The sequence below is a fragment of the Heloderma suspectum genome, chromosome 2, assembly GCF_057233095.1.
Source record: "Heloderma suspectum isolate Gila_16-S chromosome 2, 16-S_ref, whole genome shotgun sequence".
Taxonomy (NCBI): domain Eukaryota; kingdom Metazoa; phylum Chordata; class Lepidosauria; order Squamata; family Helodermatidae; genus Heloderma; species Heloderma suspectum.
In genome coordinates, this window is record NC_139459.1 from 191393760 (window position 1) to 191405034 (window position 11275).

At 46.4% G+C, this 11275-nt stretch overlaps 1 protein-coding gene across 1 annotated transcript; it reads left to right on the forward strand.

Annotated features, from left to right (window-relative positions):
• The first annotated feature begins 6914 nt into the window (after nt 1–6914).
• LOC146353654 (protein reprimo B-like) lies at nt 6915–7463 on the forward strand. The gene has a single exon (XM_084836984.1). The coding sequence runs from the start codon at nt 6988–6990 to the stop codon at nt 7426–7428; it is 441 nt and encodes a 146-aa protein (XP_084693110.1). The 5' UTR covers nt 6915–6987; the 3' UTR covers nt 7429–7463.
• Nucleotides 7464–11275: the final 3812 nt, after the last annotated feature.

Consider the following 11275-nt stretch of genomic DNA (forward strand, 5'->3'; position numbering starts at 1 on the left):
GTTACTACTATTATTACTGCACTTAGCTGAAATTTTACATTGAAATGTTGCTTACAAATGTGAAGTCAGATGGGTTCCCTACCAGGAATTGTCCAAACTGGTGTGAAAAAAAATGTAGTGCAAAATCTACCAGTTAAATAGCTGAAATTAGTAAAAAAAAAAAAAAAGTCTAGCTGTTGGTTAGTAGCAAGTTGTCCTTCTCCCAGAACTGCTTGGCTGATGAAGAAGTACAATTTCTTTCATATCCAGTAGTTTCTGTTGTCCATGCATTTCTAGACACAGGGCACAATCCACTTAACTATCTTGGGTTAAACTCTGAAGTGGCAATATACAATTAGCAATAATACTGGGGGGGGGGGTATTGTTGATTGTTTTAAATGTTTTTGTAAATTATTTCTTATATTATGTTTTATATTGTATTTTTAAGGTTTTAATTTTTTGCAACACAGAGAGCTTTGGCTGTTGGGTGGTAAAGAAATGTAATAAACAACAATGACATTTCTGTACTGCCCAATAGCCAAAGCTCTCTGAGTGGTTTACAAAAGATTAAAACTTTTAAAAATACAGTAAAAATAATAATACAAAAACTATTTACATACAAGAACAATCAAAAATAAAAACCCCAGGACCAGTTAAAACCTTATTGTATGTTGTCAAATCTCTGGGAGGACAGTCTTAGCCTAATACTGAAAGGATGACAATGTTGGCACAGGTAGACCTCAGTGGAAAGACCATTCCACATTTGGGGGCCACCACCAAGAAGCCCCTCCCCCCATTGCCATCCTCCAAACCTCCCTTGGGGGAAGCACCTGGAGGAGGGCCTCAGATGTCGATTGTGGGGTAGGGGTACCAGAAAAGGTGCTCCATCAGGAAGGATATTACACTACTATGGATAAGAAAAGGAGCTGAATATTGTTTAATGGCTTCAGTCTTTGGAATGTCACAGCTATCCAAGCTTGGGGGAGGAAAAGAAAGAGAGAGCAATATACAGCTTAAATTTGGGCAGAGACCGGGAGAGTGGAGTGGGCTGGTTGTTTAATAGAGACATGATGCCAAAGCTCCCAATACCTGCCTGCCTGCCTGCCTTCAAAAAGCAGTTATCAGGGCCATGGAACTGGGGTATCCCTATGTTGTTGCCTCTGCCCCCAAATGTCCCCCTCCGAAGCTGCAATTATCTACAAAGGAGAAATGTATATGCTTACACCCATCCATACATGTTTCCCTCTGCAGCTAATAGCAGCACTAGGGTGGGGTTAAGTAGGGTGGCTAGATGCAAAAGAGGACAGCACCTGGCTCCCGCACCTTTAATAATTATGAAGAAGACGGAATTTCAGCCGGTGTCCAAGCTATAGCAGGCTACACCGGCTGAAAAAAACCCTTTTCTCCTCAACTATTCAAGATGCAGAAGTCCTGTCTGCTTTTGCTTCTCAAAACAGAAGAGAAAATAGGTACCCAAAAAACACTTTTATTCTGCCCCAACATGTTTTGGAAAGAAATTTCCTTCCTCAAGGGCTCGTCTTTCTCCAAATGTGTCAGGTTTTGAGCATTTTAAGGCAGAAGAATCATTGGAAGGATTCTTTTTGACACTTTTGGAGAAAGACAGGGGCCCGAGGAAGGAAATTTTTTCCCGAAAAGCGTTGGGCAGAATAAAAGTTTATTCAGCCAACCGAGAATATTTTATCTTCTGTTTTGGGACACGTAAGTGCCTTCCCCTCTTGCTGTTTCCTTTCCTCTTTTGCATCTGGTCACCTTAATTGCATTTATCAGGTAGAGTTACCAACTGAAGGGGCAGCAAGGGAGAAAAAGAATGGGCTGATCTTGATCTGGAGGTATCAGCAGAAGCTTTTCAAACATATAAACATTAGCACCTACAAATGTCTGTACATTAAGCTTCTGTTAACCACCCAGATACAGGGGTCAGGTTGAGAAGTTGGCAGCCCAACAATGGAGGTATTTTATGGCCCCCGAGGAGTGTCTTGTCATACAGCTTAGTCCAGGGACAGCCCCTCTTCTCCGGCTGTTTGACTTGGAGCCTTGTTTTACAAGCTGATGTTGGCAGAGTTCACAGTGGTTCCAGCAAAATCAAATCCCAAACATATGCTGTAGTAAGTTTTAATTAGAGGGATTTAGGACGCTAAAGGGCTCTTAATAGGTTGTTGCAAGCATCCCAGAAAAGGTCATCTTAAAAAGTAACATCTGAAATGCAGAGACTGGATGCGAGAGAATCAGCCATCTCTGAAGTATAAGAACCTCCACACTGTAAGGTTCCCAAGCTAAAACACTGCCCATGTCGTTCTGCAAGAATTTCCAGTTCCCATCAGTAGCAAGTAGGATGACCAACTAGTTAGGGTACATGGGTGGTCGATATAGCCTAGGAGAGAACCTGGCAGATTGTATTTGGCCCTTGGGCCAGAGGTCCCTGTGATACCAAATAGGGCCTGCGACCAATGTTGCTGGGATGCACTAATTGCAATGCACAGGCATCACGCAGTCTCCCTATCCTCTGGTGCAGCTCCTGCCACGCTACAGTGGTGCCACAAAACAAACTACATTTGTTCTTTTTAAGCCTCCATAGGAAACCGCCAAAATTTGAGGGCAACCTGACATTTTATTGCTGTTGCTGTGCGGCCCAATTACAGCAGCAGGGCAGCAGCAGGCGTGAGGCCCCTGGGAGGTGGTGGCAGGGGTGGAAATTGGCCCGCGGACCCCTTGAGTTTGCCCGCCTCTGCCATATTGCTATACCCAGGACTGCTTAACTCAGCTTTCCCCAACCTGGTGTCTTCTGGATGTTTTGGACTTCAACTCCCATTTTGATGGAATGATGGAGGTTGTAGTCCAAAACATCCAGAGAGCACCACGTTGGGGAAGGCTGCGACAGACTAACACAGCTGCCCCTCTGGGATGGGTGCTCTTAAAAGCACAAGCACAGAGTCAGTTGAAAGCTGGCAATCCTAGATGTTCCCAGCAGCAAATAATCCCAGGAGTGACTTAAAATAATGAAATCTAAAACCTAAAAAGTCAAGCATTCCCTTATTAGGACCAACCAAAATGTCACAGAAGAGCAAGCAAACTTTCAAGTTCTTCAGAATTCTTTATCAGGGTGGATGTTAAGCAAAACTGAGGGTAGGGCAGGAGGAAAAGCTGACTTGCAGTTGAAGATGCTTCCAGGTGAGGCTTTTATCACACCATCATCCTGCTTCAGTTATGGGATTTTATTGGAGGAGGGGGTCCAGATGACATTGTCTTCCATTTGTAACCCTCTCATGTTTTCTTACTGCTTCTTCCATCTTTGCGCTAGGAGCTTTCCATCTGGGAAGCACCCTTTGTCTTAAAATGGAGTATAGGAGGAGAGCGCAGACCTGACTGGATTAGGCTCAGTGAGGTGTTTTGCAGGTTTCAGGTTGCACCTAGGGCTGCTGGTTCAAAGAAACACACAATGGCTCGCGCACACATGCATGCACAGGGAGGGGCACACACACGTGTGCTCCCCCATTTCTGAGAATGTAAAACTCAGAAGTTGCTTGGATCTGTTCCTAGCCTTAAGCAAAGCACCGGTATGTTGTTAAGTGGGGAAGTAAAAAGAAGTATGGCAGGGTTTGTTTGTTTGTTTTTATTAGCAAAGCTGCAGATTTAAACGTTGTACTAGGTAAAAACATGAATAGAAGCCAAATTTGGTAGCATTACCTAGTGGTTACTGGGAATTAAGAGTTTTAATGAAGTGGGAGATTCTTTCCTGCCACTGTCTGGAACTCCTGCTTGATATTGTACTCATGTTTTCAAGAGTTTGTTCTCCCATTGATAAGACAGCAGTTATTACATTTTATTTTGGGGGAAATGTGAATCACATGATTTTACCACAAAGAACTTTAAAGGGAACAAAAAGCTAAAATGTTCCCCAGTTGATAAGAACGTGTGATGCTTTTTTTGTTTTTTAAATTAGGATCACATTATTTTAGCAACTAGAACTTTAAAGGGAACAAAAAGTTCAAATGCGGAGAGTCAACAGCATTACCCAAACCACAGCTCTAACTTCTATGAGTCCCTTCTGATAGCTTGTCTGCTTTCTAAATCTTCCTTAAAAGTTTTTCCACATTTGTTGAAATGCAGACTTTTATTTGGCAAGTCACCAATTTGGGGCAGGGCTCCTGTGCTTTTAACACAGGTGTGGCAGGAGGCAATCCAACTAGTGATGCTTTCCCTGTTATGGAGTTGGGGTGAGAGGCCTGTTGAATTTCTGCCTATCATGGTCATGAAGCTTTTAAAGGCCAGAAAATAGATAACATCCTGCTAGGGCTGCCCACTTTTCAACTGAGCCCTATAACTGTGCCTTTACTTGTGGCTTGATCTACTGGCAATCATTTACCTTATTTCACCTATTTATTGCCAATCAAGCCTCTGTTAAAGGCACAGTCATAGAGGCTGGTTGAAAAGTTCACAAGTCTAGTGTTTGTGAAACAGAGATGGGGGGGGGGTCATAGAGAAAAACAGGGAGTTGTGTGGTTGATCATCCTACCCTGATAAATGGAATTGCAGTTAAAATCTCTTAATTTTTACCGTTCAGCAAAATACTGAATTTTTAAAAATTGAATGTAAAAATATGTGTGCTTTTCCTCTTCCATCTTCAGAGCTAGAAAAGTGTTTGATCTTCCAAGTTTTGAAAAACGGTGAGTTCTACATGATTGCGGTCAATTATCTACCCACCTTGGCTTTGGTACAGCATGATTCTTGGTAGAGGGATTACTGATTTCTTTGTGCCCAAAGGGCAACTTGGGGGACCAGTCTTGTAAAATGCCCATTGGTGCTTCTGTTTTCCCAGGCTACACTGCAGAACTCAGGCAATGATGGGATGGGCCAGATCTCTCTGGAGTTCTACCAGAAGAAGAAATCACGGTGGCCCTTCTCAGATGAGCGCATCCCCTGGGAAGCGTGGATGGTCAAAGTGAACATGGTGAGCCTGGGTAATGAACAGGAGCGGCAGATCTGCCATGAGAAGGTGGGCAAGAAACTCTGTGAAAAGATCATCAACATTGTTGACACAAGTACGTTCCCAAGATGCCCACCCAGTCTGAGGTGGACAATGTCTTTGATACGGGGCTGCTGGATGTGCAGCCTTACCTGTACAGGATTTCTTACCAGATCACTGACTCACTTGGGACCTCTGTCACTGCCACCATGTGACACCTCATCAAGGACACCCTGGCACTCTGATGCCCATGAGACTGCAGACCTGACATCATTGGTAGGCATCATGAGGAACGGGCTTCTGCCCTCGTTAAGCCCCAAATCTATCCAGGAGTCTTGATATCCAGGTGCCCCATTCTAATTCATGAACTCCCAAACCCCTCCAGGGCAAGGATGGAACTAGCCTTGGACACCAGTTCACTGGATCCCAGCTTCTCTCACTTACAATACAGAATGGATGCCAGGAGTCCTCCCTCAATCCCTTTGTCTATTAGCATTAGCTCCATTAGACAAACTGCAGTGTCTCTCTGTGGGAGAAAATGGTGTGCATGTTTCATTTTTGTTAGTCTTATATTTCTGCCTGGGTTTTTTTTCCTCCAAGGAGCCCAAGGTAGTTATTTGGTCCTCCTTTTCTCCATTTTATCTTCACAACAACCCTATGAGGTAGGTTAGGCTGAATCTGATTACAAATTGATTTGGGGCTCAGGAGCTGAGTGTCTCCTTCATTCCTATTTAAGCCCCTAAAGGAAGAACAGATTCCCCATTCATAAATCTCTTCTAGTGTCCCTTTCCAATAGATCATTCAAAATATTCCAAGTCCCAGCAAGTAGGGAATAGGGTGGAGCTCCCAGGAAGCCATGGTCTCCATGAAGTCCTGAGGCGCCCCCATGAGGATGGCCTCCGAATGTATATTGAAGTCCCCCAACACCAACAAGTTAGGGGACTGCACACATATATCAGAAACCACTTCAAGCATCTCGGCCAGGGAGTCTGTCATGCAGCAGGGTGGACAGTACATGAGCAGAATCCGCAGAGTGCCCTTCGGGCCCAACCTCCAATACATGCGATCAGCAACCCTGGTCTCCCGGAGAGGGAGTCTGGTGAGGACCAAGGACTCCCAGTAGATAACAGCCACTCCCCCTCCCTGGCCCCCAGCCCTCGGCTGCTGTGCATATGAAAATCCAGCCGGGCAAATGGCCGCAAGAGTGGCAGCAGAAGCCTCATCTAGCCTGGTCTCCGTAATACATGCCAGGTCCCCACCATCATCCAGCATCATGTCATGGATGAGAGAGGTTTTATGGGCAACGGACCTGGCATTACACAGCAGCGGACGAAGGCCAGAGGATGGAGTCACGCATTCCCCAGCCATCCTTCAGCTCTGGACAGGCCTGGAACAGGGGACAGATATTATGCATCTCTCCCCTGTCCCCCTTACCCAGCATGGCCCGCCCCTAGCACTCCGCCAGCATCTGTCGCCCAGCCTTGGTATGTTCTGGCCCCCAGAACTCCCCCCACTGCCTCCACCAGGTGGACACATGCCCCCTCGCTTCCGCCTATCAGGTGGGCACCCCACCCCTAAAATCACAAACACAACCCACCAACGATTTTTAAAAGCTGCAACCCAGGCCCTCTGCTCCCTTGTGGCTCCCCTGAGAGGTGCACCCAAGTTATAAGCCCCTGTAGCTTGGTGCAGCCTCCCAGCGGCCCTCAGTTCTCCAGCTGATGGATGAGGCCAGAGTCTGCAGTACGGATGGCAGGATGAGGGGCAGCTCTTCTCTGGCTCGGATTGTAACCTGAACTGGAGAAGACTTTGGGGGCGTGAAAAGCTCGCCTCTCCTTTGAGGCAGGCTTTTACGAGCCCTCAACATGTTCTCCTGCAAGCCTGGGCTTGGCTTACTGGCACCTCTCAAGGAGAGAGCTAGCAGGGCAACATGCACCACCGCTGGAAGAGAATCCTTATCTTGACATCACTTAAGCCCTCCCCGTCTGTTGCTGACTGACCCTCAGCCACAAGCCTGCTCACTTATGCTGCAGGCAGCCCAGCAAAGAGCTGCTAAAGGGAGGCTGCCGGAGCCTGGAGGAGGAGGAGGAGGCGGGGTTCTGCCACAAGGGGCTCTCTGCCATCTCCTTGCCGGCTCAGAGATGATGAACAGCACTTTCTTCATCAAGGGCACGTCCTCCCCTGGCACAGTTGCCCCCACAGCAGACTCCCTCGTGACCTCCTGTTGCACCCTAGTGACCAGGGCATGGGTGCCTGGCATCGTGGAGGCCACGGAGGACCAGAAGAACCAGCATGTGGTGAGGATGGTGCAAATCGCCGTCCTTTGCGTGCTCTGCTTGACTGTCGTCTTCGGAGTGTTTTTCTTAGGCTTCAACTTGCTGATCAAGTCGGAGAGCATGATCAACATGCTGGTGAAGGACAGGAGACCCTCACGGGAAGTAGAGGTGGTCATCATCGAGACTTAACCCTGGAAGTGAAGGCTGGGGGGTGCGGGGTGGGGATATTCCACCAGCTCTTTGGAAGTCAAAGATGCTTTGGGAAGTTGCCTGCTTGACCACCACTGCAGTGCTTTACAGAGGCTAGAAAAGAAGATTATAGGAATGTAAGACGGGGATGGATTCACCCTGTCTGTCTTGAGCACTACCTGGGAATCTGCAATCCTGCTAATTGTTTTTCTCCTCTTTGGCTGGACTCCCATCTTTCTCCAACTCTTTTGCTGCAAAGGCTGTACAAAAACTCCCAACAGGTAACCAGGACAAAAAGCACTCCTGTTTCGAGCATGAACGTTCCGACGTGGGTTCTTAAAACAGCCATCGACGGGTGCTTCGTGATTCATGTGAAAAAACCTACCCCCGACTGAGCTTGAATTTCCTTGCTGCTATTGCGATTCCGGTCTGTCTTGAGGAAAAAGTGCAGCCACACCCTGGGAAAGGAAAAGAGAGAGAGAGAGAAAGAACACACAGAAAGACGCTTGAAATGCACCCAAATCATTTGAACTCTGCCAAATTGGCTGCATGTCAGCATTACCCCCATTCGTAACCTAAAATGGACAGTAAGTGTGGTCATCTCTCTGCTGAGAGACCCATGGTTGCTATCAGCTATGTCATTGTTACATTTTGTGTAAACCCAGTGAGGATGTGCTGAATTGCAGACGGTGATGGATTGTTTATGGTGCCCTTTCCAACCCTATTAAATGGACTGAAGTGGATCCAATCCTGTTCAGCTTCCTGTCAGTGCTGTAGGTCCTGGGTGCTCAGATTCAAAATGACAGAGGCTCCATGGTGGTGGTGGTGGTGGTGGTGTGTGTGTGTGTGTGTGTAAAGTTTGAGCCCTGCCATCTCCAGTGAAGTGATATTGGGGTAAGAAAGAAATGTTGACCTGAGGTCATGGAAGACTGGGGTTGCCAATAACTGACTCGTACAAGGAAGTCTTTTGATCAGGATTCTCAGAGGGCACAATAGATCCTTAGGGGCAGTATCCAGTGCTGCCCATGCACTGGCAGGGATCCATTGTTGGTGCAACAGGAAGCTACCACTTTCTAAAGCAACCAGAAACCAGTTGAAATGCTCATTGCCGGAACGGAACAGGTTGGCAGGGCTTGCAGAAGGGAGCTCCGTTGACCTGTCCTGTTCTGGAAACAGGCACTTTGGCTCATTTCCAGGGTTCTTCTAGGTGGCACTGGCTTCCCATTGTGCTGGTGATGGGTCCCACTGGCACAACATAATTAGTGGAAGCACACGAGCCGCATTGGATACTGCCCTAGGCCTTGAAGTAATGTCTTCTAAGCTACGAAGACATTCAAAAGGGCCAGCGATGGAAGCAAGACGATTTAATTTCCAATTTGGCCAGACTCTGTTAGTTCATTTGAAAATAAATGGGTGAGTTTTCGGTTTCAGTTCTGCTTCAAAGGAAGGCGGATGACATCCCACCCCACCTCATGTCAAGCACTGAAATGGATGCAAAATGTTGTTATGATGAGAGATCAACGGATCCCTGGCTTCACGGGAGAGTTTAAAACGTGATCTGCACCTTCCATAAATATTCTGTGGCTGGAGGGGGGGGGAAGGGCAGCATCCTTTTCAAAGCATTGAGGTTTTCACAACAGAGGGGTCACTACTTGTGTTGTGTGTGCTCATTTCACTTTTGGTAAGGCCTTTTTTTTCAGGGCTAAAGGTAAACCATCCTTTATGCAGCTGATTGTTTGCTAGTAGTCCAGGGTAGTCAGCTGAGGTTTCATCAGTGGGAGCTCGTGGCAGAAGATGGACTCCTGACAGCTAAGAATTGCTCTCTCTAGCTTTTGGAATGAGATTGCCATGGGATGTTATAAAGGCAAGGGGAGAGGGCAGAGAGATAGCGTAAAGCAGTTTCCAGTTTGAAAGCCAGACAGAAAGAGAAAGCGTGCTGAGAGTTTTCTACCTGGAGTTTAGCTGAAACGGGTGGCAAAGCCTTCAGGAGCAGGGAGGGCTGTCAGGATTTGCTGCCTGCTGCATGGGAGCCTGTTTGCTTCCACTATGCTCTATGTGCTCTTTTACAGAGGACAGTCCTCTGTTTGAAGGGCTGCAGAAGACTCTCCTCTGTTCTGAAGGTGTCCTCTGTTTGCCTTTTTAAAGACGGCCCTCGCCACCTGCAGTTGTTATTAATCTGCTCAGTCGGGGATGGGACCTTTTCAGCTGATGAAGTGTTTTAACTGATGGATCGATTTTAACAACTGCAGCCCTAGTCAGGACTATAGCGGACATGTTGCTAATGCAATTGCAGCACTGGCGACTGCTGTGTGTTAGAAACAAGCTTGTCCAGCAGTTGTCGTGTGTCGCTGGAGAGGCGTGGGCCATGGCGTATGATCTCTCTCAGTTCCCCTGCTTCCTCCTGTGTGGGACCCCACAGAACTGCTATCACTGACACCAGGGTGCCGGATCCTGAACATACAGCTGCTTCTTTCAAAGGGAACGTCAGAAGCCGTTCAACACTGCATGTCAGGCCAGATTTTTTGGTTACAGAGCTAAAGTATAAGAGGCCCATTGGAAAAGCTCAAGAGATGGGTTCTGTTTTTCCATACTTGATCTAATCCTTACATTTGAAGTCAGGAAAAGCTTTCCCTCTGTGTCAAACTGATGCATGAAGCTGGTGGGATTTTCTTGCGTTTTCTTGCTTTTCTCCATACTAGCGCATGCCCTCGCTCAGCTTCCAGCAGTACTGTTATGAGAGATAATATCTCTGGCAAATAATAGCGCTTCAGGCTTGTCATCAGTGTGACGATACATGCAAGACCATATATTGCAAAGATGTTCATGGGGGCTTTTAACGTTATGTATGCGTAAGAAGAAGAAGTGCAGATAAAAGATCTAACTCTCGGAGGAGGTCCTTTCCACTTGCTACTATTTGGTGCATGTGCCAAATGTTGATGACTAAATGTGTTTTTAAAAATACGGGGAGCTTCATTTGGTTTTGACAGAAATAACATGCTTTCCTTTGGATGTATGGCCTTGCTCAGGCGGCATGGTTTGAGGATACATGATGCTGCCAATTTCTCAAGCTAAGCAGGTGTGGATCTGGTCAATGCCAGGATGGGAGCCCTCATTGGGACCATGTATGCTGCTTTGAATTCCACAATGGAAGAAAGGCAGGAAATAAAAGAGTTTTAATGGGCCTACAAAAAAGAGACACAAGCTAGTCAAGGAAGATTCAAGTTAAAGCTAAGGTTGTCAGCTTTTCAGCTTGCCATTATAGCTGTGCCTTGCTGTGCAGCTTGACCGACAAACTTCAGCAGCTACTAATATTTAACTGCAGATTGTGAAAAGCATTACCTGCTGATAACGTTGCTACTAAAAGGCATAAGAACAGTCCAATCAGGGTTTTTAAATAATAAGTTGGCAACCCTACAGCAAAAAACCAGAATTCCTTCAGAGCATGCAAAAGAAAGAAAGATCTGCTTGCTTTTTTTTTTTTTACTCTAGGTTTATTAATCCAAACTAAGGTGACCCAACAGGTTGGCCAGCCTTCACTGGGGAAAAAGACAGTTCTTTTGTCTGCTTCTATGCTTGATCTGCAGAAATCATCAGGTGAAGCTTTTTCTGGGATTAAGAAATAAACACCCCATCTTCTGATATCAGCAGGTCAAGCAGTTGTTAAAGACACAGGAGCAGGGATCACTAAGAAAGTTGGTATCCCTCCCCCCAACCCAGTGTTATACTCACTAATTTCAGATGCTGTACCCAAAATCATGAAAGGTGGGGCGGTAAGAAGAGAGCTACATCTTCTTTCTATTTATGCAGACCAATCCCATCCAGGTTTACTCAAAAGAGGACGGCAATA

Coding starts and splice junctions, on each gene's coding strand:
- LOC146353654 (XM_084836984.1), top strand. CDS start 6,988: ATGCTGCAGGCAGCCCAGCAAAGAGCTGCTAAAGGGAGGCTGCCGGAG.